Source organism: Aureococcus anophagefferens, assembly GCF_000186865.1.
Source record: "Aureococcus anophagefferens unplaced genomic scaffold AURANscaffold_2, whole genome shotgun sequence".
In the NCBI taxonomy this organism is placed as follows: Eukaryota; class Pelagophyceae; order Pelagomonadales; family Pelagomonadaceae; genus Aureococcus; species Aureococcus anophagefferens.
Window position 1 is genome coordinate 1828254 of NW_008705562.1, and position 26673 is coordinate 1854926.

A 26673-nucleotide genomic window follows, 5' to 3' on the forward strand; every position below is an offset into this window, starting at 1 on the left:
CGCCCAAGGCCTACGCCGCGCCGTCGCCCGACTCCGTCGCGAGCGGCGCGAGCGACCCGCGCGTCGCGACGCTGTCGCCGGCGCGCGAGCGGCGGCGCGACGCGCCCCAGAAGGACGCGCGGCGCGCGCGCTTCGACGCGGCGGCGGCGGCGGCGGAGACGCCGCCGCCGCCGACGGCGACGCCGCCCGCCGCGGAGACGCCGCCGCCGCCGACGGCGTCGCCGCCGCCGACGGGGCCGCCGCAGCCGCTGCCGCCGACCTGGGGCGCGCAGGCCGCGGCCGCGCGGGCGCCGCCGCCCGGCGCGGTCTGCAACCGCCACGGCCTCAAGGACTGCTTCCTCTGCTCGCTCCAGCTCGGCGGCGCCAAGGGCGGCTTCAGCCCGCCGCGCGACGCCGCGCGCGCGCCGCAGCCCCCGGCCGGCGCGCCCTGCTCGCAGCACGGCGTCGCGGGCTGCATCGTCTGCGGGGGCCGCGGGGCCTTCAAGCCCGCGCCGGCGGCCCAGGCGCCGCCGCCGGACCCGTCGCAGCCCTGCGCGCGGCACGGCCTCGCGTCGTGCTTCCTCTGCTCGCTCCAGAAGCACGGCGTGGGCCACGCGCTCGGCGCGCCGCCGGCGGCGGCGGCGCCGCCGAACCGGCCGCCGCCGCTGGCCGCGCCCGCGGCCTACCTGGGCGCCGCGCCGCCGGCGTACCAGCCGTCGCCGACGGGCTACGGGCAGCAGGCGGCCTACTACGCGCCCCAGCCCCTGCCGACGCCCGGCGCGGCCTACGGCTACTACGCGGCGGCGGCGGGCTACGCGCCCCAGCCCTTCTACGGCGCCGCGGGGTCGCCGGGCGGCGGCGCGGCCTACGGCGGCGGCGCGCCGCCGACGACGGAGTGGCCCGCGGTCACGCACGGCTCGCTGCCCATCCACAGCCCGTTCCCCGACGCCTACGGCAACCGCCAGCCCCAGCCCCACCCCCTCGCCGCGCGGCCGCCGGTCCAGGCCCAGCCGCTCGCGACGCCGCAGCCGCCGCGGCCCGTTCCCGCGGCCGACGCGCCCGCGAGCCGGAGCCCCAAGAAGTCGCCGAAGCGCGCGCCGGGCGCCGCGGCGCCCGCGGGCGCCGCGGGCGCCGCGCCGCGCCAGCCCCTGCCGCCCCTGGACAGCGCCTTCTCGCCGGACGACGCGGGCTTCGGCGCCGGCGACGCCGCGGGGCCCGAGGCGCGGACGCCGCGCCGCGGCCGCCGGCCGCCGCCGCCCATGCCGTCGCCGGGCGCGGCGCCGCCGCCCGCGGCGCAGCCGCCCGCGGCCGCGCGCGCGAAGAAGGGGCCCAAGCCCGCGGCCAAGGGCCTCGGCGGCGCCGGCGGCCGCCCGAAGCCGCGCGCGAGCAACCCCTACGCGGCCGGCGCGCGGGGCCGGAAGCGCGGCGAGCCCGCGAAGGCGCTCCGCCTCAAGCGCGCGCTCACCTTCGAGGAGCAGACCCTGGGCAGCACGGACGAGGAGATCACGCCCTCGAACGCGCTCCGCGCCGCGAACCGCCTCCTCCGGCAAAAGCCGACGAACCGGCCCGAATTCGACGCCCGCCTCGTCCGATGAGGCCGATCCACCTCTTCTGGTTCCCCCCCTAATTCTGTGTCCCCTTGAGCTTCGCCGACGCGTGTTGCAGTTAGCGCCGCGACTAGCCGGGGGACGGGTCGCAGGCGCTCCGCTTGCAGGCCATCTTGCTGTCGTACTGCCAGTACGTCTCGAGGTTGTTGAGGCAGCCGCGCTCGATGATGCCGTCGGAGAAGGTCGACGCGCGCGTGCCGACGAAGACGTGGGCCTTGGCGCCGGGGTAGTAGAAGTCGAGGACGGCCGTGTCGCCGCCGGACTCCGTGCGCATGGTCGAGCCGCGCTTGTGCCACTGGCGCGTGTGCGTGACCTGCATGGACGGGTCCGCGTACGCGACGGCGCCGTAGGCGCCCAGGCGCGCGGTCGCGTTCTCGCGGAAGGCGCGCTCGTCGGTGGCGAGGTAGATGCGGATGGCCGCGCCGGGCCGGGCGCTTTGGACCCCCTCGAGGGCCCGCGCCGCGCAGTCGAAGAAGCCCGCGCCCCAGACGTCGAGCGGCGGCCGGCTCGGGTGCTCCTCGCCCTCGACCGAAGGCGTCCAGGACCGCAGGTGGAGGCCGACGACGACGTCCGCGGGGCCCGACGCGTCGTCGACGGCCGCGACGGCCCGCGCGAGGCGCGGCGACGGCGCGTCGAGGACCAAACGGCTCAGCGCGCCCGCGAGGCACGCGCGCCGCGCCGCGCACGCCGCGCCGAAGAGCCGCGCCGCGCAGGCCCGCGTGGCGTCGCTCCCGGGCAGGGACGTGCCGCCGCTCGACGAGATGGCGAAGGTCGGGCTCGACGGGCCCCGGAGCCGGTCGAGGTAGACGTCTTCGACGCCCTCCACTTTGCCGACGGCCGTCTCCGTCCAGAACGTGGTGTTGCGCGCGTCGAGCCACCACTCGCCGGGCTCCGGCGCCCGATCGAAGGCGAGGCGCAGCGGCGGCGCGGCCGCGAAGTTCCGCTCGAGGTCGGGCCAGTCGAGCGCGAGCCGCCGGCCCGTCGCCGCGGCGATGAGGACGCCGCCGTTGACGGAGCCCCGGATGGAGTTGGCCATGCCGAAGCCCGCCTGCTGCATGACGACGTACCGCGCCCCGGGCCGCGGCTCGCCGCTGTCGAGCAGCAGCTCGCGCCGCAGGCAACCGAAGTGGGGCGCGCTCCAGGGCGCGAAGCGGGCGCAGGCGACGGCCGCGCCGCAGGCGTCGGCGTCGTCGGCGAGGCAGCCGCTCGGCTCGCCCTGCGAGGCCTTGTCCGCGTAGCGCGACGCGCTCGCGACGGCCGCGGCTGCGAGGAGAGGTCGTGAGAAGCCCACCATTGCTCTCCGAAATCGACCCCCGCCAAGAGACGCGACCGCGGTGGCGCTAGCGTGCGGCACTTGTGCGGCGCGTCGCGAGCCACCGACGCCTCCGAGTCCGCTCCCAGTAGCACGACGAAGCTAAAATACACACGACCTCGGCGCGCGCGCGCCTGCTAGAACATGATCGTCAGCTGCGGCGGGGCGGGATTTGGGATGCCGACCTGGACCATGCGGCCGTCGGGCGCGCGGACGGTGAGGACGGCGCCCGGCGCCGTGCCCGCGGGCACGTCGATGACCATCTGCTGCTGGGGCGCGGCTTCCGCGGAGAACTCGGCGCCGAAGGCCGCCTTGCGCGACTCGTTGAAGATGAAGTGGATCGCCGGGCCGAACCACTGTTCGTTCAGGCGGTTGAATGAGATGTGCTTGTGCGTCTTGCCCCATTCGGGCTCGAAGACGAGGCGCACGCCCACGGACGCGAACGCCGGCGCGTGCGCGTGGATCGTCGCCGCCAGCTCCGCCCTCCAGCGGTGGCACGTCGCCTTCATCTCGCCGCTGCCGGTGGTCATGGCGGAGAACGTGGCCATTAAGCCCCGCGGCGTCTCGTTGTAGGGCAGCGCGGCCAGGGCCTGCGCGAGGCCCTGGATGAGCTGGGGCGGCACGTTGCGCTTGACGAGGAAGAGGCCCGACGTGCAGAGGGGCGACGGCATGGAGAAGGGCCGCTCCTTGCTGCACTGGCAGAAGACGGTCACGGTCTCCGCGGTCTCCGCCGTCCGGCTCGGCATGGGATCATCCCCGATGTCCATGCCGGGTCGGGCTGGATGGCTTCTTGATCACCGCCGACCTTGACGAAGTCATTGAAGACGCTCATTAATCGCGCTTCGCGAGGGGCGGCTCCGGCGAGGCCTCGGGCGGCGGCGGCGGCGCGTCCGCCGCCTTTTCGGGCTCCTTCTCCGGCGGCGTCGTGTCCTCGGGCTCCGCGTCGACCGCGCCGAGCTCGATGCCGTCGTCGTCGTCGTCGTCGCCGAGCTCGTCGAACGTGTCGACCATGACGTAGGCGTTCTTCTCGGCGTCGCGCCGCGCCCGCAGGCTCCGGAGGCCGCATATGAGCGCCAGGTGCGCGGCGGCCACGGCGGCGGCGAGCGCCAGGGCGACGTAGGCCGGGAAGGCCTTGGGCCGCTTCGTGCACAGCGACCGGTCGACGGACGGCCGCGCGGGGTCCGCGACGTCGACGGCGACGACGGCGGCGGACGTGCGCGACGCGACGAAGGCGAGGGCGCGCGTCGCGTCGTAGGCGACGGCCTCGCCGCCCTCGAGGAGGTCGTGGCCCACGGAGCCCGCGACGGCCGGCGCGCGCGGGTCCGCGACGTCGACGACGGCGACGACCCCCGCGTACTCCGCGGCCACGAAGGCGAGCTTGCGTCGCACGTCGAGCGCGACGCCCGTCGCGCCGTCGAGGACCTCGTGGTCGACGAGGACGGCGAGGAGCGCGGGGTTTCGCGGGTCGGTTACGTTCACGACCGCGAAGCTGTCGGCTTTCTGCGACGCCGCGTAGAGCACGTTCGCCTCCGCGTCGAAGGCGAGCTGGCTCACGTAGTCGATGCGCGCGTCGTAGACCTCGCCGACCTTGACCGGCCGCGCCGGGTCCGCGACGTCGACGACCTCGAGCGTCGCTGCCTTGTCGTTCGACACGTAGACGAGCTGCCGCGGTGCGTCGGCGACGCAGTAGACGGGGTAGGCGTCGCCGTTGCCCCGGCCGCGCTCGTCGCCCCAGTCCGTGAGCCGGCCGACGACGCGCAGGCGCGCCGGGTCCGCCGCGTCGACGACGGCCAACGAGTGGCCGAGGCCCCGGGCCTGCTCGTCGCGGTGCTCGGCGTTGTCGTGGTCGTCGCTGCGGCCGTGGCCGCCCGCCGCGTCCACGAAGACGAGGCGCCGCGCGGCGTCGTAGGACGCGTGCGTCGCCGAGTGGAGCGCGACGCCGTCCTCCACCCACCCGACGACGGCGCCGCCGCGCCGCGGCGCGCCGACGTCGAGCGCGGCGAGCGAGTGCTTCGTGTAGGACGCGGCGAAGACGAGCTCGCGGTCGGCGTCGTAGGCGAAGCCGTGCGCGTTGCCGAAGCGCTCGTGGTCCACGTAGAGCCCCGACAGCGCGATGTCCTCGCCGCGCGCGTCGAGCACCGCGACGCTGTCCGCGTGGAGCGCCGAGACGACGAGGCGCCCGCGGCGCTCGTCGTAGGCGATGTCGCGCGCGCCCTGGAGGTAGTCCGCGAACCGGCTCCGGTCGACGACGTAGTCCCAGGCATATGCCGTCGCCGCGATGACGGCCAGGCCGTACACGACGACGGCGACGCAGCGGCCGACGGACGCGAGGCGGCCCATCGGTGTTTTTTTTTGGGAGCTGCCTCCTAGGTTCCCGTGCCGCGCGCAATGAACGCGCGCCGCGTCGCGGCAGCCCTGTTGTCGACGATTTATTTCGGGGGCGCCCCGCGCGCGCGTCTGCATCATCAGGCTCAACGTATCACTCGGGGCCATCACGCGAGGCACTGACCGGCTGGCCCCGAGACGACTCGTGCGACGCGCGCCGCCAGCCATGGACCGCCTCCTCGCCGGCGGCCAGGGCTCGTCGCGGCCCATCGCCATCGGCGCCGAGCCCCTCGACCCCCTGCGGCCCGGCACGGACACGGCCAACTCCTGGCACGGGTCGAGCCCGGCCTTCATCGGCGCCGCCGACGACGACGTGACGCGCGCGCCGGTCATCGGGTCCATGCCCGTGTCGTCGCGGCTCCAGTCGTCGCTGCCGCCCCTGACGCTCCCGGCGTCCGTGGGCGACGCGACGGCGACGATCTCGCTCTCCGTGTCGCTGCGGAGCTCCGACGGGAAGCTCGGCTCCGGCTCCGGCTCCGGCGGGACCGCGGCGTCGCTCATCGGCGCGCTGTCCCTCGGCGACAAGGGGGGCTCCGAGGCGGGCTCGCTCCGCGCGCTCTCGCTCCTCGAGTCCTCGGAGTTTAAATCGCACGTGCTCCAGCGGCGGCGGCTCAACAGCGCGGACCTCCCGCCGCGGCCGCCGCCGCCGCCGCCGGGCCGCGACGTCGACGACCTCGAGATCGACGACGAGGCCCTGGGCATGGCCGACGACGACCAGTTCGGCTTCGAGATGGAGCACCACGCGCCCGCGAACTAGCCGCGCCGCCGCGGAATCCTGGATATTCTCTGTAAAAAAACTCGGCTCGCGTCTTGTTCGAACGGCACTCCCGGGTTGCGCCGTTCGTGTTGCTGGTTTGGTACCGGAGAGCGCGGCGCGTTCGCAACGTCACTGCTGTCCAGACTGCTGCCGCTCGGTGGACCCCTGAGCCGCGGCCGCCGGCGGTCTCCGCGGCGGCGTGACGCGTGGCCGCCGGCGTTCCTTTTGTGTCGGCGCGCTTGGCTTGGCATAGCCAGGCGTTCCGCGGCCAGAACCCCGAGTCGGACGCTCGTTTGGACGAGTCCGCCGTTTGGATGAAGGCATGTTGAAAACTTCAATTTTCGGAAGAATCCGTCGCAGACAAGTCGCGGACGCTCTCCAAGTGCAAGCGGTGCTTACGCGACGCTCGGCGCAGCGCGCGGTGCTTGGCTGCTGCTGAGCCGTTGCCAGGTGCTTTCGTACCTCTCTCGCTGCCGCACCACCGCGCCTCGCCGAAAACTCCGGCGATCGACATTTGGTGGCCGCGATCCGCCGCAAGTTGAGGACGCAATCCGCTGCGCTCCGCAACGCCACACGCAATCCGCCGCTCGCAACACAATGGCCGCGGACCTGGTACCGGCCATCCGCTGGTGCGAGGCGTCGGTGCGGCCCGTCGAGTACGCGAACACGGCGAGCAACCTCGCGTTCGTCGTCGCCGCCGTCGCGGGCCTCAGGCGCGCGCGCGCGTGCCGGCTGCCGCGGGCCTTCTACGCCGCGGAGGTCGCGCTCCTCGTCGTCGCCTGCGGGAGCGTGCTCTTCCACTACACGCAGAGCTGGCGCTACGAGGTCGCGGACGAGCTGCCCATGTCGCTGCTCGCCGTCGCGTACCTGTTCACGATCAGCGACCTCCACTGGCTCACGCGGGGCAAGTTCCGGCGGCCCGTCTTCGTCGCCAGCGGCCTCTGCACGCTCGCCGGCTGGTGCGTCTACTTGCGGGCGCGCGACTTCGACGTCTTCCACGCGCTCTTCACGGCGCAGGTCGCGCTCAGCGTCCCGTGGCCGCGACGATTTTCGAGAGATTTGGGGTGGGAAAACAATGAGAAACGTCATGCGTGGTAGGTCGCGCTGCCCGCGCTCGTGTCCTGCCACGCGGCGTCGGACCTCGGCTGCCCGCGGTCGAGCTGGCTCGCGTTCCTCCTGCTCATCGCCCTCGGCAAGGGCTTGTGGAACGTCGAGCGCCACCTCTGGGCGACGGGCGCGTGCCCGGCGAGCTACTGGAGCCCGGCGTACTACCTCCACGCGGCCTGGCACGTCCTCTCCGCGGCCGCGCACGCCGCGGCCATGGTCTACCACAAGGAGCTCTACGTCGCCGCGCGGGACCTCTGCGTCGTCGACGCGGCACCGCCCGCGAAGAAGCGCGCGAGCGCGGAGAACCTCCTCGCCGTCGTCTAATCCTGGTAGGGCGCCGTTAGGCCGCCGGGCGCTACGAACCTCCTCGCCGTCGTGTAATCCTCGTTAGGCCGCCGGGCGCGACGCTAGGGGAAGAGGATGCCCGCGAGGAAGGCGGCGAGCTTGGCGAGCTCCTCGGGGTGCGCGCTGTGGCCCATGGGGTAGTTCGACGCGTCCACGGTCACGCCCCGGGCCGTGAGGAGGTCGACGCCGATCTTCTGGTGGGGGAAGAGGACCTTGTCGTCCATGGCGCCGTGGCCCCAGAGGCAGGGCGTGGCCTTGGACGCCTCCGTCGGGAACTCCTTGCCCTCCGCGAAGTCGGCCTTCATGTTGAGCCACCCGCTGAGCGCGACGCAGCCGCCGAGCTTCGCGGGGTGCCGGTAGGCCGTGTTCAGCGCGATGGCGCCGCCCTGGCTGAAGCCGCCGACGACGATGCGCTCCGTGGGCACGCCCGCCGCCTCGAGCTTGGCGATGGCCGCGCGGATCGTCTCCACCGCCCGCATCGTCCCCGCGGGGTCGTCGGGCGCCGTGACGTCGATGGGCCAGTCGTACAAATCGAACCAGCCGGGCATCGTCGCGCCGCCGTTGACCGAGATGGGGATCACCGGCGCCGCGGGGAAGTCCCAGGTGATCTCCGGCGACGCGAGCTTCGGATTCAGCTGCGCCATCTGGTGCTTGATGTCGCTCCAGCCCGCCGGCGTGTCGCCGAGGCCGTGCAGGAAGATGACGCCCGCCTTCTGGCACGTCGCGGTCGTCGCGGCAGCAGACATGGTCGTGAACGAGAGGGAGAGAGCGGCAGGGAGAGAGCGGAGAGAGCGGCTCAGCATACGGCGGTACGAATTGCCACTACTTGGCATCTCGGGCCAAAGTTGAAGCGGCAAGTTGAATGTTATGGGTGCGGCGACGCGTCGCGCCGCGGTGCCTCCGGCGCTCCGCCGCAGCGCCTCATGCCTCGCCCGGGGGCGGCGGCCGCCGCACGGGCGCGCGCTTCGTCCGCGCGCGCTTTCGCGGCCGCGCGGCGTCGCGCACGGCGCCCTCGAGCTGCGCCTCGAGGGCGGCGACCTGGGCGTCGCTGGCGAGGGCCTGGAGCGCCGGGGCGGCGCCGGTCGAGGACTCGGCGAGCGCGAAGGCCATCTGCCAGTAGTCGAGGCACGCGTCCTTCGTCCGTTGTCGCTGCGGCGGGGGGTTCGGGGGTTCGGGCGCGCGCGGGCGGTCGCGGGGAGCGCACGCACCAGCGACTGCGTCGCGGCCTGCGGCTCCGGCTTCTTCCGCCGCTTCTTCGTGTTGTGCGACGCGCCTGCGACGGGTCGACGGGTCGCGGCGTCCGGCGGCGGACGGCCGCGCGCGGCGGGGGGGGGCGCCGGAGCCGCGCAGCGCTCGCAGAGCACGAAGCCCGTGTCGTCGGCGAGGCGCGGCGCCGAGGCGCCAAGGAACCCGTCGCACGCTGCACACACGTCGCCTTTCGGGTGCGACTTCTGCCGGGCGCGCACGGGCTTGGACATGGCGGCTGCGCGCAGCGGTTCGCGCGCGCTGTCTTTTTGCAGTGGTGCCGATGCCGACAAAAGGTCAGGGAATGCGGTGGTCGCGCGCGCCCTGCGGTGTGCGACGCGCAGACCTCGGAGAGCCTGCAATGCTGCTTCACCTTGCTCAATGGGGGGATGTTTGCCCAGCAACAACATTAAACTCGGAGGGTGGCTGCCGACGACGGCAGCCATGGCTCCCCGCGAAGAGCCCCGCCTCTCGCACGGCGAAGAGCTCCGCATGCAGCATCTTTTCGACGGCGAGGAACTGGAGGAATTTATTTACACCTTGCGTTGCAAGCTCTTGACGCGCCGCCGGCGCTGCGTCACGACGCGGGAGCGCCTCCCGCACGGCAGCAGCCCGGAGCCCTTCAGGACCGTGGTGCCGCACCTGGGCCCCTGGCTCGACGGCGCGGCCTCCGTGGCGGCGCTGGCGCGGTCGGCGCGCCTGGGCCAGCAGGACGTCGACGCGCTCTGGATCTCCTTTTTCTGCGCGCGGAAATGGCGCGTCGCGCGGTCGCCGCTCGGCCGGGGCTGGGAGGGGCCGGCGGTCCTCGCGATCCTGCCCGCGGACGTGCGCGCCGCGCTGCGGGAGCGGGGCGCGGGCGCAACGCTCGTGGAGGCGACGCTCGCCCTCGAGCGGGCGCGGCGCGCGGCGCTCCTGCGGCGCGGCTGGGAGGGGCACCTGGACCGCCACTTCCTGGGGAACGTGCCGCGGCCGCACGCGGGCTGGGAGCGGCGGCGCTGGCGCGTGTTCCGGGACCGGGGCGGCGCGTGGCTCATCGAAGCCTACTCGCTCGAGGGGCGGCGGGTCTGGTCCCACCGGCTCCAGGGCGACGAGACCGTGGAGCCCTACGACGCGCGCGACGGCGAACAGCTCAACGACGACCTGCGCTGCCGGGGCGTCTGGAACCTCATCGACTTCTCCGACCCCGGCGGCGGGCACCACAACGCACCCCTGTTCACGGTGCTGCGGCTCGACCTGCCGCTCCTGTTGCGCGCGACGTCGCGCGCGGACATGGACGAGTTCGCGGAGCTGTTCTCGAGCGTCGGCGCGGACCGCGTCGCGCGGACGTGCGCTAAGGCGAGCGACGACGCGGCCGCGCGGTGGCCGGCGCCCTGGATGGTCGTCGCCGTCGCCGCGTGCCTCGCCGTCGCGCGCCCGTACCCGCGGCTCCTCGCGGACGTCCTGAGTTAGAACGATGCAGTAACGAACTCACGAATACAAACGTGAATGACCTTAAAACGGCCGTTATCGCCGGAACGTCGCGGCCTCGAGCTCGCCGCGGAGCCCCGCCGCGTCCGCCGACGTAGCGGTCGGGCCCGACGAGGACGAGGGCGACGCCCGGCGGCGCGGCGAGGTCCGCCGCGTCGCCGTCGACGTCGAGGGCGGCCCCGAGGCCCGCGGCCGCCGCGGCCGCCGCGGCGCCCGCGGCCGGGTCGACGACGAGGAGGGAGAACTTGGCCGGGCCGAGGCGCGCCGCCGCGGCGCAGTCCGGGAGCCGCTCGCCGGGCGCGACGCGCGGCGCGTAGGCCCGGGAGCCCGGCCGCGCGGCGGCAACCGCGGCGTCCGCCGCGGCCGCCGCGGAGCCGCCGTCGTAGCGGAGGCCGAGGTCGTGGCGCGGGAAGAAGAGGGGCAGCTCGGCCTCGCGGTCGAGGAGCGCCGCGAGGCGCGGGTCCGGCTCGGACGCGGCCGCGAGCGCCGCGGCGCGCGCGGCCTTGGTCGCCGCGCGGAAGACGGGGCCCCGCGCGGCCGCGGGCGCCGCGCCGAGCGCGCTCGTGAAGGCGTCGAGGGCCGCCGGCGGCAGGCCCAGGGCCGCGGGCACCTCGAGGCCCCGCCGCCAGTTGTCCACGGCCAGCGCGACGTTCGCCGCGGCCGCGGGCCGCCGCTCGGCGTCGTACGTCGCGAGGAGCCGCGCCGCGTCCACCCCGCCCTCCCCGGCGAGCGCGAGCTTCCAGCCCAGGTTGTGCGCGTCGCCGACGGCCGTGTTCAGGCCCAGCCCGCCGCTCGGGGGCATCTCGTGCGCCGCGTCGCCCGCGAGGAACCCGAAATCGCCCGCGGCGAAGCGGTCCGCGAGCCGCGCGCGCATGAGCCAGGGCCGCGCGCTCGCCACGGCGAGGTCCCCCGGGAGTTTCCCGTCGGCGAAGAGGGCCGCCAGCTCGCGGCGCACGTTCGCCGGCGCCGCCGCGTCGCCCGCGCGCTCCGCCGGCGGGAAGAACGGGAACTGGAGGTTGAACGAGCCCGCTTCGAGGTCGTGCGCGACGACGACGGACGCGGTCTCGGCGTTGAACACGAAGTAGAGCATGGCGGGCCGGTCGCGCACGCGCGCCGCGAGGTCCTTTGAGGAAAAGGCGACGGACACGAAGTGCTGGAGCGCCGGCGCCTCGTCGCGGTGCGGGACGCCGGCCGCGCGGTCGACGGGCGCGCCCTCCGCGCGCGCGGCCGCGGCGACGGCGCGCCGCGCGGGGCCCGCGAAGCCGTCGCAGGCGACGACGCGCGCCGCGCGCACCGTGGATCCGTCGGCGAGCGTCGCCGTCGAGCCGCCCGGCGCGACGTCGACCGCCGCGACGGACGCGCCGAAGCGCGCGTCGACGGACGCGCAGCCCGCGACGGCGTCCCGCAGCACGGCCTCGAAGCGCGGCTGGCTCACGTGGGCGACGCGGCTTCGTGCGGCGGCCTCGAGGTTCGCCCAGGCCGCGCGCGAGCCGTGGTCCGCGACGCCGTAGTCGCCGCGGCCGTCGACGGCGCCGCAGTAGCGGAAGCGCCGCCAGCCCTCGAAGGGCGGGTTTAACGCGTCGAGGGCGTCGCCGACGCCGAGGGACGCGCAGATCTCCACCGTGCGCGCCGTCAGCACGTGCGCGCGCGGGTGCGCGCTCGGCGCCTCGCGGGGCTCGACGAGGACGCAGTCCACGCCGCAGCGCCCGAGGCACAGCGCCGTCACGAGGCCGGCCGGACCGCCGCCGCTGATGAGCACCGGTGTGTGTTTTTGCGTTGATGCGTGCCTGCTGACGCGTTGCAGCAGCGGTCGGCGCACGAAGCGAGAGGCGGCCATTGCCTGAGCTGTCCGGGCGCCCGGGCACGAGGTAAACATGCACAGATGTTGTCGTGGAGCTGCCCCGAGATGCGCATGCTTCTCGAGTTCTTCTCTTCGTTCGTACCGGCCGTGACTGGGGTCGAAGGGGTACGCGATTGACTGCGATCGAACATTGAACCGGCCTGAGTGACTGGGGTGGAAGGCTCCATGTTCGAGCAGGCCCGCCAGTCCTGCGACCGTCTGAAGCGGCCGGCGGATCCGGGGCTGGCGCGGGTGCAGGAGGTCGTGGGCTGCGAGGGCTTCCTGGACCTCAGAGACCTCGGGGCGATCGCGTGCGTCGCCGACGTCGCCGAGGGCGCCTGGCGCGTCGAGGCGCGGCGGCGCTGGGGCGACGTCGAGCGCGGCGACTACCGGACGTGGAAGCGGCTGCTCGAAAACCTCGGGTCGCGGCCGCTGGGGGGGCCGAGCGCCATCGGGCACGTCGTCCGCGACCTCCGCCTCCGGAGCGTCCTCCCCGCGGGCGCCCTGGCCTCGACGCTGCGCGCGGCGCTGCCGCGGGCCCGGCGGGCCGTGACGCTGTACCTCGCGTCCGACGACTTCCGGCGCGTCGCCGGCGCCCGCGCGGACGCCATCGTCGACGACGTCGTGTCGCGGTCGCTCCGGCGCTCCGCCCGGCGGTCGCCGAGCGTCGAGGCCTGCCTCCGCGCGAGCCTCTCCGAGCTCCCGTTCCTGCCCATCGCGTGCGGCCGGGGCACGGACGCGCTGATCCGGGCGCTCGCGAAGCTCTACGCGGCGACGCATCGCGACGGGGTCGTCGATCCCTACATCCTGTTCTACAGCTTGATCATCCTCAACACGGACCTGCACAACCCGCGCGTGCGCTCGAAGATCACCGAGAACGCCTACGTCGCGTCGCTCCGGCGGACGGCCATCGAGGGCGTCGCCGAGGCCGACGCGCGGGCGCTCTACCGCTCCATCAAGCGCCGGCCCCTGAGCTGCGGCGCCGGGCCGGCGGCGGGCGGGTCGGGCGTGCTGCGCCTCTGCCGCGCGTTCGCCGGCGCGGCGATCTCGACGGCCGTCTCCGTCTCCCTCGGCTCCTCCGGCCGACCGCCCTACACGGCGGGCCACGTCCCGGACTATCGGCCCCACACCGCCGTCGCGCTCGGCTGCTTCGCGACGACCTTCCTCTTCTTCCTCGCGACCGCGGACGGGTAAGGTGCGTTCATGTTGCAGCAAACCAAAAACTGGAGCCGGCTCCTCGCCGCAGCTCCGCCGCCGTCGGCTCGTCGCGCGCGCTCGCACGCATCGACAGCCGGTGCACCGCGAAGCCATGGGCCTCGTCGACTACTCCGGCTCGTCGTCCGAGGATGACGACGACGACGACATGGAGATGCCGGACAACTACGCCGGACCGGTCGTCGAGCAGCTCGAGGAGGAGGAGGAGGAGGGCGTCGTGCTCGGCGACGACCCGGACGAGCACGAGCGCGAGCGCGCGGCGGCGGCCGCGGCGCGCGACGACGAGGGCCTGCCGCCCGACGTCGCCGCGCGGCTCGCGGCGCTCCGCGGCGACGCGCCGTCCGCGGCGGCGACCGGCGCGTACCCGTCGACGGACGCCGCCTACCCGGCCACGGGCGCGTACCCGTCGACGGACGACGCCTACCCGGCTTCGGGCGCCTACCCATCCACGGACGGCGCCTACCCGGCTTCGGGCGCGTACCCGTCCACGGACGACGCCTACCCGGACACGGACGCGCAGTACGCCACGGGCGCCTACCCGTCCACGGACGACGCCTACCCCGACACGGACGCGCGGTTCGAAGCCGAGCCGACGTGGGCCGAGTGGGAGGACCCGGCGACGGGCGCGCGCTACTTCCACGACGACGCGACGGGCGCGTCGAGCTGGGACGTGCCCGCCGGGGGCTTCCGCCCCGCGGAGAGGAAGCCGCCGCCGCCGCCGTGCCCCTTCGGCTGGATCGCGACGTTCGACCCCGACGCGTGGTCCTACTACTTCTTCCAGCCGGAGACGGGCCTGTCGACGTGGGCGCCGCCCGCCGCGCCGCCGCCGGTCGCCGAGGCGCCGCCGCCGCCGGTCGCCCAGCAGAGCGACGCCGCGCTCTACGAGGGCCTGCCGCCCGACGTCGCCGCGCGGCTCGCGGCGCTCCGCGGCGGCGGCCCGCCGCCGCCCGCCGCGCCCGCGCCGCCGCCGCCGCCGCCGCCCCCGCAGCAGCAGCGCGGCAAGCGCGCGCCCAAGCCCTGGGACCACCTGCGCGGCCAGGAGCGGCGGGACTGCAAGGCGCGCTACGCGGGCCTCGAGGCGTCCGGCGGCGGCGGCGGCGGCTTCGTCGACCACATGGACGTGTCCGCGCCGGGCTACGCGACGTCCTACGTCGTGGACGCGGCGGGCCCCGCGGCGTCGAGCTACGAGGCCCGCGAGGCGCGCGCGGCGAGCTCGGACGCCAAGGGCCTCCCGAGCCCCGGCGACGTGCTGCGCATGAACGCGGCGGCCGCCGACGCCGGCGCGCCCGCGCCGCCGCCCGCGAAGCCCAAGCCCGCGTCCGCGCGGGGCGCGGCCGAGGCCGCGGCGGCCTCGGCGCTCCGCGGCGGCGGCGCGGCCGCGCTCTTCCCCGGCTTCAAGTCGTCGAAGGCGCCGGCGATGGCCGACTCGACGACGGCCGGCGACATGACGGAGAAGGACCGGCGGTCGGGCTGGGAGGACTTCCAGCGGCGCATAAACTCGGCCTAGGTCGTGGTGGACGTTGGCGGTGTCGTCCCCGAGCGACGCGCACCCCACTTCAGGCACCCTCGCCGGCCGCGAGCCCCTCGCACCGTGGTGGCTTCGTGCGCGCGGTGGTTTAGGGCGCGTCTCGGCGCGCGGGCGGCGCGCGCCGCGTTCTGGGCGCCGGCGCCGGCCTAGGCGGAGGGCAGCGTCGGGCGCGCGGTCGGCGCGTAGACGTCGGAGAAGTGGCCGAGGCCGAGCTGGCCGTCCGTGTTGGCGCCGAAGACGTAGACGGCGCCGGACTCGGCCTTGAGCGCGGACGACGCGCCGCCCGCGGCGACGCGCGCGACGAGGCCGAGCGCGCGGCCCGCGGCGGACCGCTCGGGCGGCGTCCGCGTCGCGCGGTAGGCGCTGTCGACGTGGTCGCCGAGGCCGAGGGCGCCGCGCGCGTTCGAGCCGCAGGCGTAGGCGACGCCGGCCTCGTCGACGAAGAGGCTGTGCGCGTAGCCCGCGGCCGCGTGCGCGACGGCCGGCGCGCCGCCGGAGCCGGCGGCGGTCCGCGCGGGGAAGGGCACGACCTCCGGCGCGAAGGTGCGCTGCTTCGCGTGGCCGAGCTGGCCCGACGCGTTGTGGCCGCAGGACAGCACGGCGCCGCCGACGGTGAGGAAGATGGAGTGGTGCGCGCCCGCGACGACGTCGCGGACGGCGTCGCCCGCGTGGCCCTCGCCGAGGGCGACGGCCTGGGGCGTCAGCACGTCGCCCGCGCGGTCCGCCGTGCGGCCCCGCGGCAGCGCCGACGCCGACGGCTTCGCGCGCTTCGGCGCGGGCGGCCGCGGCGCGCGGCCGCGGCCCCGGCGGCGGCGGCGCCGCGCGTCCGGCGCCGACGACGCCGACGAGTCGCTGTCGTCGTCGTCCTCCTCCTCGTCGTCCTCGACGGGCGCGCCGAGGCCGAGGCGGCCGTCCTCGCCCTGGCCGCAGGCGTAGGCGACGCCGGACGCCGTCGCGAAGAGCGAGTGCGCCGCGCCCGCGGCCGCGGCGACGACGCGCGCGTGGCGGAGGCCGCGGACGTAGCGCGGGCTCGGCGCGTCGGCCTCGTCGCCGTGGCCCAGGCGCCCGAAGGCGCCGACGCCCGAGCTCAGGGCGCGGCCCGCGGCCGTGACGAAGAGCGCGTGGTTCGCGGACGCGGACACGACGACGACGCGCGTCTTGAGGCCGAGGCCGAGCGGCGCGGGCGACTGCGCGACGACGCGGCCGAGCCGCGACCCCGCGGACGACGCGCTCCGCACGGACCGCGCCGCCGACGGGCTCCGGCCGCCCCGGGGCCGGCCCGTGCGCCGCTGGGACCGCGTCGACGGCCGCGGCGCGCGCGCGGCCTCGGAGTCGGACGAGTCGCCGTCGTCGCCCGACGACTCGCCGGACTCGCCGTCGAAGTTGAGCGCGGCCACGGCCGGCGACCGCGGCGCGCCGCGGCCGCAGCACGACGCGACGCCGAGCGCGCTGAGCACGATGGAGTGGCCCGCGCCCGCGGCGACGCCGACGACCGTGTCCTCGAGCGCGACCTCGACGGTCGCGCGCCGGCGCGCGCGCCGCTTCCGCGCGGGGCTCCGCGGCGCGCCGGGCTCGCGGCGCGGCGCGCTGAGGCGCGCGCGCGTCGCGTAGGGCCGCTCGGGCGAGTAGCCCGCGTAGGACCGCTCGTCGTCGCGCACCGAGTAGACGGTCGACCCCGGGAGCCGGGGAGGCAGCGGCGCGCCGCCGGGCGCGCGCCGCGGCGCCTGGGGCGTCGCCGCGGGCGTCGGCCCCCAGGTGCCGAAGGTCGGCGCCGGCGGCAGCGCCGGCGACGCCGGCGACCCGCGGCGCACGCGCTTGCGCGCGTCCTCGGGCGCCGCGGCCGCGGCGTCGTCGTCGTCGTCGTCGCGCTCGAACGCCGCCGCGGAGTCGATCTTGAGCGGCGTCGGCGACAGGAGCGCGCCCTGGCCGCCGGCCTCGCACCGCCCGAGCGCGTCGGCCAGCAGGCCGCAGCGGCCGTCCTCCGCGCGGCCGCACGCGAACGCGGCGCCCCGGTCGTCGACGAAGACGCCGTGCCGCGCCGAGAACGCCGCGAAGCACGCGCCGCGGCGGCCGGCGGCGCCGTCGCGCGACTCGAGGAACCGGAGGAGCTCCAGGGGCGTCTCCGGGCTGTCGTCGTCGCGGGCCTGGCCCGCCGCGAGCCGCGCCTCGACGAACGGCACGGTCCACTGGGCCTCGGGGAGCGCGACGCCGTGGCGCCGCCGCGCGAGCTGCGCGCACGCGCCGAGGCTCGCGGCGTAGGCGCGCTTGCTGCAGGCGCCTAAACGGCCCACGGACGCGGCGTCGGCGGAGATGGCGATCTCCGCCGCGAGCGCGACGTTCTCGAGCACGGCGAAGCACGTGTCGGCCGACGCGATTTTGTCGGCGGTGTCGCGCGGCTTCGCTTCGCCGGTGCTGTCCGTGGGCGACGGCGGCGCCGGGCCGCGGCGCGCGCGGCGCTCGAGGCGCGCGGCTCGCTGCTGCGAGTCGGACGAGGCCGACGACGACATCTTATCTTTTTGAAATGAAACCGTCGCGCTCACTGGGTAAGCGGCGCCCGGAGATGCAGTTTTTTGCGTGTTGCGCGTGCGGAGGGATGGGACGGAGGGGGAGGAGGCGCGCGGGAGCGGGGAGGGCTGTATTGGTTGCGATACGCGCGCGCGCCGACGAGCTCGCGCTCTCCAGATTTGAAGTCCTCGCGCCTCGTCAAGGCATCTTGGCTAACTTGCAGCCTCGTTGCAGCGCGCGAGCGGACGTCTAAAAGGCCGACGAGTGCACACCGCCAATGCTTTCGTTCTTCACGTCGGAGGCATGGTTAGATGGTGTGGTGTCTCTACGGAGCTTACAGTCAGCACACGGCGTGTAGGCCGCGCGCCGAGGGGCCGCCGCGCCGCGGTCGGAACTGTCCCGAAGGCCACAAAACCTTTCGTCGCAGTCTAGGGTCGCAATCGGGTGACGAGTCACAAGCCCCGCTTCTGTTTCAAGTTTGTCTCGCGCTGGACCCGTGGACGAGTGAGTGTGGCATTTTGGGGGCGTTTTTAGTTACTTCTTGTGGCATTTTTAGCGAGCTTTGAGCAGCCGCTCGGGCCCGCCGCGTGGCAAAGATGTCCAAGTTTAATATGATGGAAAAGACCTACACCGATTTTATAGCGGCGGACGACCTTCCCCCGGGAAGCTCTCAGATGGCCAAGCTGCTGGATGCGGAGTGGGTCAATCAGGCGGAAAACATAAAAAACCATGGCGGCGCTGAAATTCGCGCTGGAAAGACCTCAAAGACCTTGCGTACCATGCTCATCGAAGGACGGCGAGTCCTCGAAGGTCAGGTGGCTATGGATGGCGTCCTCCTGGCCCACGGTCGATACAAGGTCACGGGCGGCGGGATGATACCGTTCTCGCTCGAGGGACCGGTCGTGCGCGACGTCCAGTTCTCATTGGCCACGGACAGGACGTACGAGGCCGAGTGGGAATGCCAGATTAACTCGGATTACGAGCTCGTCGAATACCGCAATTGTCCCGCCGACGCGAAGCCGCTCATCGAATCGGCGCTGCGCCGGGTTCGCCGCAAGAAGCCGCACGAGTGCTCGGTGTGCCTCAAGCCGTGCAAGCTCATTCAGTGCGCGCGCTGCTTGAAAGTTATTTACTGCAGCGGATCCTGTCAGAAGAGCGCCTGGAAGGCCCACAAGCCATTCTGCGTCGCCGCGGCCGCGGAAAAGACATCCGACAAGTAAGAATCTCTGACCGCTCCCCCGAACAACGAGGCTCGCGCGCCGTCGAAATTAAAAGTCACCAGCTGTCGTCGTCGTCGTAGCAGCGCGACGAGCCGGCGGGCTTCGCCGCGACCTTGATGGCGGTCTCGGCGACGATCGCCGCGAGGTCCGCGCGGTCCGCGTCGGGCCCGTCGAAGAAGGCGCGGCCGAGGGCGGCGGCGGGCGCGTCGCGCTTGCTCGGCTCGAGGACGAGCAGCCGGCCGAGCAGGTCGAGCGCGCCGATCGTCGCGTTCGGGAGGTAGGCCTCCATGTCCTGGGGCTCCGCGTCCGGGAAGCAGATCTTCGCGAAGTCGGGCAGCGCCGACGCCGAGGGCCAGCGCTCCTTCGACGGGGAGCCCATCTTCTTGAAGACGACGACGAGCTGCTCGATGTCGCTGTGGCCCTCGAAGAGCACGAAGTTGTGGAGCAGCTCCGCGAGGACGACGCCGACGGCCCAGAGGTCGAGCGACGGGCCGTAGACGCGCGCGCCGAAGAGGATCTCCGGCGCGCGGTACCAGCGCGTCGACACCTGGTGGCTGTAGTTCGGGTCCGTCCGATCCACCAACGACACCTTCCGCTCGACGGGCCGCGCCTGGCCGAAGTCGCCGAGCTTCAAGACGCCGCCGTCCGTGAGGAGGCAGTTCGACGGCTTGACGTCGCGGTGCATGAGGCCCGCGCCGTGGACGGCCTCCAGACCCATCAGCAGCTCGCGCGTCCAGCGCCGCGCGGCGGCCTCCGGCAGCGGCGCGCCGCCGTCGCGCTCCGCCATCACGCTCTGCAGGTCCGTCGCGCAGAACTCGAGCACGAGGGCCAGGGACGCGCCCCGGGGGAAGTGAGCCAAGTACTGCGTCGCGTGGGGCTCGCCGACGAGCTCCTGGAGGCACCAGAGCTCGCGGAGCACGGCCTTGGGCAGGCTCTTGCCGTCGTCGCGCTCGTTGCCCGGCACGCCGCAGAGCCGCGCGAGCTTGAGCGCCACGCGCTCGCCCGACGCCTCGTCCAGGCCCTCGTGGACCTCGCCGAAGGCGCCCTCGCCGATCTTCCGCACGAGGCGGAAGCGCTCGCGCAGCGACAGCGCCGACTCGACGAGGCGCGGCGCGTCGTCGTCCGGTTCGTCGAGGTCGTCGTCCATGGACGCCGCGCCGTCGTCGACGGCGTAGACCTCCTCGCGGTCGTCGGAAGCGTCGTCCATTTTTGGCGCGGTGCTGCGCGGCTGGCGCGCGGGCAGGGGACCGGTTGGCACAGGCGAGGCAGCTAGTGGTTTTAGCGAAGCGCTAGGTTGAACCAAAAGTTTACTTTTTAAACGCGATGTGGGGCAGCCTCGCGCTGCTCAAAAACACCAGCACGATGCGGCGCTTTTGGGGCAGCCTCGCGCTGCTGTGTCTCTCGACAGCAGCCTTGGAGCTGCTCGCCGTCGTGCTGACGGTGCCGGCGCACCGGCCGAACCGCGACGCCATCCGCAAGGGCTGGGGCAAGCCGTCGAGCTTCGACGTGGCCCTCTGGTTCGTCGTGTCGTCGCGGGACGCCGATTTTAGCGCTGCAGACTTCATAACCGAGCGAAACACCTTCGACGACGTCGTCGTCTGCGACGTGCCGAGCGGCTTCAACCGCATCATCCACAAGGTGTCCTGCGCGCTGGCCCTGGCCGTGAAACAACTGGACTTCGACTACGTCATCAAGACCGACGACGACGCGACGCTCTGCCTCGGGCAGATTATCAAGGATTTGCGCGCGGCGCCGCACGACGCGGCCTTGTACGCCGGGCGCAAGCTCAAGTTCCGGCGGCCGCTGGCGGAGGGCAAGCCGCTCCGGGCGAACCTGGGCCTCGTCCACGACCCGCCGCACTTCGGGGGCCACGGCTACGCCGTGAGCCGCGATGCGGCGGCGAGCGTCGTCGCCGCCTTCGAGACGGGGGCGCTCTACCACCACCTCCACGAGGACACGAATTTCGGGCTCTGGATGCTGGGTCTGGACGCGAAGCGCGTGAACCTGCGCGCGATGGCCGACAACTACTTCCCGAACCAGAAGAACATGAAGTCCGTCGTCGACCCGGCCCAGGCCGCCCGGTGCGAGGCGCTCATGGCGAACCGGTTCGCGGATTCCAACGCGTCCTGGGACCTCTACGCGTGCGGCATGAAGCAGCTGCCGCGCGACGTGCCGCCGCACTGCTCGTCCGTGCCCGGCGCGTCCGCCCACGCGCCGCGGCCCTCGAAGCCCCGGCGCGGCGCGCCGGCGCCGGCGGAGGCGGCGCCGCTCGTCCTCGTTGTTTTGACGGGCGCCTGCCCGGAGACCGGCGTCCGCTGCTTCGCGGCGCCGCCGGGCCCGGGCGCGGCGGCCGCGGCCCTCGCGGGGCTCCGAGCAGCCGCCGACGCCGTGCGCGCGGACTACGTCGCGATCCTCGCCGACGCCGCGGCGGCCGCCTGCGCGCCGGCGCTCGCCGCGGAGCTCGCGGCGCGCGCGTCGCCGAAGCCGCTCTACGGCGGATCCGCCGTCGCGTCGGACGCGCCGCTGCTGCCGGCGCTGGACCGGGCCGCGGGCCTCGTCCGGGCGCCGACGCACGCCACGGGCGCCGCGGTGCTCTCGGCGAGCCTCGCGGCCTACCTCGCGGCGCAGACGTCGCCGCCGCTCGCGCTGGAGCGGGAGCCGGGCGATGTGGCCGCGGCCTTCCAGCTGCTTGGTTTGTGGCTCGCGCCCTTCGACGCCGACCGGACGGCACTGGCGAGCCTCTCAGCTGACGCGTGCCCGGGCGTCGTCGTCAGGTAAAAGTTGGGACGCCTGTGGTAATATTGAAGCGCTCGCTGAACTGATCGAGCAGACATGGACGAGTCGTCGGAGAGCGCCTCCAAGCCGCCGACCACCGCATCCTCCGCTGCCAGCACCACCATGTTCGCGCACCTCAGCAACGCCGTCGCCGGCAAGGACGCGTCGCTGTCCTTCGGCGGCCGCAAAGCGCTCGTCACCGGCGCGGGCAAGGGCATCGGCAAGACGGTCGCCGGCGCCCTCGTCAAATGCGGCTGCGTCGTCGTCGGCGTCGCGCGCACGGCCGAGGATTTGGAGGCCTGCAAGCGCGAGTTCGGCGCGAACTTCGTGCCCCTCGTCGCGGATCTGAGCGACGCGGCGGCGTGCTCGAAGGCCGGCGCGGACGCGTGGGCGCTCGGCGGCGGCGGCGGCGTCGACCTCGTCGTCAACTGCGCGGGCACGGGCGCCACGCAGAAGTTCCTCGACGTCACGGTCGAGGCCTGGGACACGGTCATGAACGTCAACTGCCGCGCGGCCATGTTCGTCACCCAGGCCGTCGCGAAGAAGTGGGCGGAGACCCCGGCGGCGCCGGGCCGCGCGGTCGTCAACGTGTCCAGCGTGCCCAGCGGCATCGCGGGCATGCCCGAGCGCGCGGCCTACTGCTCCTCCAAGGGCGCCCTCAACCAGCTCACGCGCGTCATGGCGCTGGAGCTCGGCGCGAGCCTCGGCGTCCGCGTCAACGCGGTGTCCCCGACCGTGACCATGACGCCCATGGGCCGCGAGGCCTGGGCCGACCCGGCCAAGTCCGGGCCCATGCTCGCCCACATCCCCCTGGGCCGCTTCCCCGAGCCGTCGGACGTCGCCGACGCCGTCCTCTGGCTGCTGAGCGACGCGTGCAAGATGGTCCACGGCGCGAACCTGCCCGTCGACGGCGGCTACTCCGCCATCGGCGGCGCGTGCCTGCCGCTGTCCGACTGAGCCTTTTTCCAATAACTACGCGGGGCGTCCGTTAGTGAGCTCGGGGGCCGATTTTTGGAAGCTACACATGCGTTACTCCACGACCACGTCGCACGCGCACGACGCGCCGACGCGGCCCCAGTCCTCGCGCGCCGCGGCCGCGAGCCGCGCGTCGAGGACGGCCGCCGCGACGTCGTAGACGGCACCGTCCGCCGCGTGCCGCGCCACGAACGCGGCCTCGTCCCCGGCGCTAAAATTCGCCGCCGCCGCGCAGGCGTCGTCGGCGCCCGCGTTGTGGTGCGGCGTCGCGCCGGCGGAGTGCGCGCAGCAGAGCGCGCACGCGCCCGGCCCGCTCAGGAACGTCCGCGCGAGCAGGCAGAGCGACGCGTCGAGGCGCTCGACGGTGCCGACGAAGGCGTAGCTCGCCAGGACGCGCCGCGTCGCCGCCGGAGCGCCGGCGGCGCCCCGCTCCAGCTCCTCGACGAGGGCCCGGGGCAGCGCGGTCTGCGCGACGCGATTCCGGAGCGCCTGCGACGCGCGTTCCGCGTCGCGCGTCCGCAGCGCCTGCGCCATGGTCCAGAGCCGGCCGTAGGCCGGCGGACGATCCTTGCAGCGGCAGGCGTAGAGCAGGTTGCTCTTCCACCAGGCGTAGGGCGACCGCACGACGACGGCCTTGTAGGTGGTCTCGGGCCGCCAGGGGATCTCGAACGCGGACCACTCCTCGTGCGCGCTGACGAAGCGCGGCGCGGCGCCGTACGTTTCTGCGATCAACGCCAGGGACCGCCGCGCGTCGACGGGGTGGGGCCGCACGAGCCGGCAGGGCGTTCGTCGCCACGCCGCGACGGTCTCGCGATCCGCCACCGGCGTTTGCACGTTCGCGCAGGCCTCGCCGACGGCGCGGTGGTCCCCGGGCGTCGCCACGTCGTCGGGCCGCCCGGCGCAGAGCAGCGCCGAGACGTGCAGGTTGACCGTCGTGCCGGCGCACTTGTGCACGTGGACGAACTCGAGGCTCCCGTTGCGCGCGCGGTACGTATTCGTCGCGTAGCGCGCCTCGGCGACGGCGTCATCGGTCGACGGCCAGCCCCGCGCATCGAGCGTGAAGCCGCGGGCGTATGCCAGCAGCACTGCTATTGAGAGCGCGCGCATACCGCATGCCTCGGAGCTGGGCTGCCCATCATCTCATCATCAGTGCTTGCTCTTCAACATTGGCCGCGCCTCGTTGAACGCGCGCCGCGCGCGACGCCACCCATGCGCACGGCCGACGCGTCCGGCGACGCCGTTAAGACCGCGCGCGAACGGCGGGCCGCTTTCTTAGCTTTCTCGGCCGTCGTAGGGGCCCGGCGCGCCGTCGGCGGGCCCGCTCCGGAGCTGCTGCTCGAGGGCCTCGCGGAGGAGGAGCGCGTGCTCCGCGGCGAGGTCCTCGACGCAGGAGTTGGCCCAGGTCCGCGCGAGCTCGGCGCGTTTTCGCCGCACGAGGGACGCGACGGCCTGGTCGCTTTCCTCGTCGGACCTTTCCAGGTCCTCGAGCCAGCGGCGCGCGAGGCCGCGGCGCCGCGCGTGGCCGCCGAGCGCGTCGACGCGGTTGAGCTCCTTGGCGCGCTGCTTGAGCGCGCGGTTGAGGGCGAGGAACTCGTTGTCGTCCTCGTCGTCGGGCGGCGTCGGGTCGACGTCCGCCTCGGAGAACTGGAGCTTCGCCTCGAGCCGCCGCGCCGCGCCGCGCGGCAGGGACCCCTCGGCGAGCAAAGCGAGCGCCGCCTCGCGCGTCGCCAGGCGCTCGCAGAGGTCCAGGTTCGCCGCGCGCAGCGGCGACGAGTCCGACGTCCCGATGCCCTCGTCCGCGGCGAGCGCGTGCTCGCGCACGACCTTGGCGTAGGCCGACTGGACGCGCGCGAGCATCTCCCGCTCGTCCAGCTCCTGGCCGTTCGCCGGCAGGTCCGGCTCGATGGTGCCCGCGGCGATGGCCAGCAGGTCGCGGCTCCACTCTTGTGCGATCTGCGACTGCACCTGGAACAGCAGCTGCGCGACGCGCGCGGGCACGACCGTCTCGTCGTACTCGATGTACCTGGCCTCGTTCTTCAGGTACGGGTTCCGCCGCCGGCTCGCCGCGGCGTTGCCCCAGGCCGGCGCGGACGACGTCGACGCGGGCTGTTTCGCCGCGTCCTTGCCGGCGAACTTTCCGGCCGTCGTGTCGAAGTGGCTCATGACGCCGAGGGCCTCGGCGGCCCTGGCGGCCTTGGCGGCCTTGGCGGGGTTCGCCTCGGCGGCGGGGGCGGGCGCTTCCTTCTTGTCGACGCCCGCGGCCCACATGTCGACGCCGGACTTGAACGCCGCGGCGGCCGCGGCCTCGTCGTCGCCGAACGCGCCCGACCCGCCGTCGGCGTTGCCCGTGCCGAAGCCGTCGCCCTCGTCGGCGCCGGGGCCGTGGCCGGGCGCCGTGCCCACCTTGTAGCGCACGGCGTAGACGAAGGGCTCCTCCAGGAGCATGTCGCGCAGGTACTGCGTCGCGTCGACGGAGGACGAGAACGCGTCGAGGCCGTGGTACTTGGGCAGGCACTCCGTGTTGCTCAGGCGCACCGTGCCCAGCGGCGCCGCGGGGCTCCCGTACTCGCCGAGCCAGGTGGCCTTGACCTCGTCGTGGAAGTCCGTCAGGTAGACGATCTGCGTCTGGATGGAGCGCTGGAGGAGGAGGCGGCGGAAGGCAGCGTTGAACGCGGAGGCCCGCGCGTCGAGCAGCGCGAGGAGCGGGAGCTGGAGGTGTCGCATGGTCTCTTCAGTTTGTTCGTGGTTCACGGGACGCTTGCCATGTTCAGCTTGACTGGCGTGGTGCTCGGTGCAGCACTGAAGCCTGCGGCAATCAACAGCCGCCACTCGATCGGCGAGCCGGTCTTGCGGCAACGTCGCACGGCAACGAGGCGATGGCCGCACTCGTCCAGCCGAAAAACGCGGTCGCCGACGCGGTCGCTGCCGCCGACGCAAGCACGGATGACGTCGGCGCGTCGGAGGACGGTGTCCTGCACCTGAAAAGTACGCTCGGCACGCAGCAGCACTGGGACGACCACTATGCGAGGGAGCGCGACAACTTCGCCGCCGACGAGGACGACGAGGGCGTGGACTGGTTCTCGGAGAACGTGGGCAGCCGCCTGCTCCAGTGGGTCGAGGACCACGCGCATCCCGGCGGCTCGGTGCTGGACCTGGGCTGCGGCTCGGGCGTGTTCCTCCTCGACGTCGAGGAATCCGTCGACGTCGGCCGCGCGCTCGGCGTCGACTACTCGCCCGCGGGCATCGCGCTCGCGCGCGCCGTCGGCGCGAAGCGCGGCGCGTCGAGCCAGTTCGAGGAGGCGGACATCACGAAGCTCGAGGCTCTGGACGAACGGTTCGACCTCGTCTGCGACAAGGGCACCTTCGACGCCTACATGCTCGGCGACGGCGCGTCCGTGCGGGCCTACGCGACGTCCGTCGCCGCGGCCGTCGCGCCCGGCGGCGTGTTCTTGCTGACGTCGTGCAACAACACGGCCGAGGAGCTCATTCGCCACTTCGCCGCCGCGAACGCGGACACGTGGGGCGGCGGCGGCGCGTCGCCCTTCTCCGAGCTCGACCGCGTCCGGTACCCGACGTTCCAGTTCGGCGGCGTCCAGGGCGCCGCCGTCGCGACGGTCGCGTTTCGACGCGCGGCGTAAGGAGTTGAGAGCAGCGCCCCGGGTGGCTCGACTCAGTGGCAGTTAGAGGAAACGAATTTTTGCGCGCGAAGGGGCTACGCGGCGGCGACGACGTTCGGCGCGGGCGAGGACGGGCTGCCGTCGGGCGGCGGCGGCGCGTCGTCGAGCGTCGCGTTGGCCTCGTTGCCCTGGAAGCGGATGGCCGTGAGGACGCCCCAGGCCGCGTCGCGCCAGACGCGCTGGAGGACGTCGTGGACGGGCCCGTCGCGGTGGGCGGCGCCGACGTAGGCGAGGATGGCCGCGACGTCGACGTCGATGGGGAAGTCGCCGTGCGCGACGAAGGGCAGGCACGTCGCCACCGTGTGGAGCTGGCACGCGATCGTGTGGAGCGAGGGCGCGTCGACGAGCTTGATGGCCTTGGGCGTCGCGTCGAGGGGGCGCGCGGCGGCGCGCACGGCGAGGCGCTCGTCGTTGGAGTCGCCGACGGAGATGATCTCGCGCGGCGGCGGCGGCCGCCGCGGCGGCGCGGGCCGGCCCGCCGCGGCCGCCGCGCAGGCCTCGGCGGCGGCGAGCTCGTCCTCGGCGGCGGCGAAGAAGGCCTTGGCGACGTGCGTGAAGGCCGCGGCCTTCCAGCAGACGGAGCGGCCGGGGTAGAGCGCCTCGTAGTGACGCGCGGAGACGACGCGGACGCGCGCGAGCAAGGGCACGACGCGCGGCAGGAAGCGCCGGCTCGAGAACTTGACCCACTCCTCGTCGGCGTTCGTGATGATGACGACGCTGCAGCCCAGCGCGTC

General features: G+C 74.1%; 6 protein-coding genes across 6 annotated transcripts; 3 read left to right on the forward strand and 3 right to left on the reverse strand.

Moving 5' to 3' along the window:
• Window positions 1-3729: 3729 nt before the first annotated feature.
• AURANDRAFT_61253 (hypothetical protein) lies at window positions 3730-5238 on the reverse strand (the record flags this gene model as incomplete). Its single annotated transcript, XM_009035130.1, has 1 exon — window positions 3730-5238. The coding sequence occupies one exon, from the start codon at window positions 5236-5238 to the stop codon at window positions 3730-3732; it is 1509 nt and encodes a 502-aa protein (XP_009033378.1).
• A 211-nt stretch (window positions 5239-5449) lies between these two features.
• AURANDRAFT_61254 (hypothetical protein) lies at window positions 5450-6040 on the forward strand (the record flags this gene model as incomplete). Its single annotated transcript, XM_009034827.1, has 1 exon — window positions 5450-6040. The coding sequence occupies one exon, from the start codon at window positions 5450-5452 to the stop codon at window positions 6038-6040; it is 591 nt and encodes a 196-aa protein (XP_009033075.1).
• A 1514-nt stretch (window positions 6041-7554) lies between these two features.
• AURANDRAFT_20237 (hypothetical protein) lies at window positions 7555-8238 on the reverse strand (the record flags this gene model as incomplete). The annotated part of the gene is made up of 1 exon (XM_009035129.1): window positions 7555-8238. One exon carries the CDS (start codon window positions 8236-8238, stop codon window positions 7555-7557), a length of 684 nt encoding a protein of 227 aa, XP_009033377.1.
• A 10329-nt stretch (window positions 8239-18567) lies between these two features.
• Window positions 18568-19659, reverse strand: MUT9-4 (putative serine/threonine protein kinase; the record flags this gene model as incomplete). The annotated part of the gene is made up of 1 exon (XM_009035128.1): window positions 18568-19659. One exon carries the CDS (start codon window positions 19657-19659, stop codon window positions 18568-18570), a length of 1092 nt encoding a protein of 363 aa, XP_009033376.1.
• Window positions 19660-21410: 1751 nt separating this feature from the next.
• Window positions 21411-22244, forward strand: AURANDRAFT_20091 (hypothetical protein; the record flags this gene model as incomplete). The annotated part of the gene is made up of 1 exon (XM_009034828.1): window positions 21411-22244. The coding sequence occupies one exon, from the start codon at window positions 21411-21413 to the stop codon at window positions 22242-22244; it is 834 nt and encodes a 277-aa protein (XP_009033076.1).
• A 2894-nt stretch (window positions 22245-25138) lies between these two features.
• On the forward strand, window positions 25139-25900 carry AURANDRAFT_20166 (hypothetical protein; the record flags this gene model as incomplete). The annotated part of the gene is made up of 1 exon (XM_009034829.1): window positions 25139-25900. The coding sequence occupies one exon, from the start codon at window positions 25139-25141 to the stop codon at window positions 25898-25900; it is 762 nt and encodes a 253-aa protein (XP_009033077.1).
• Between the last annotated feature and the right edge of the window lie 773 nt (window positions 25901-26673).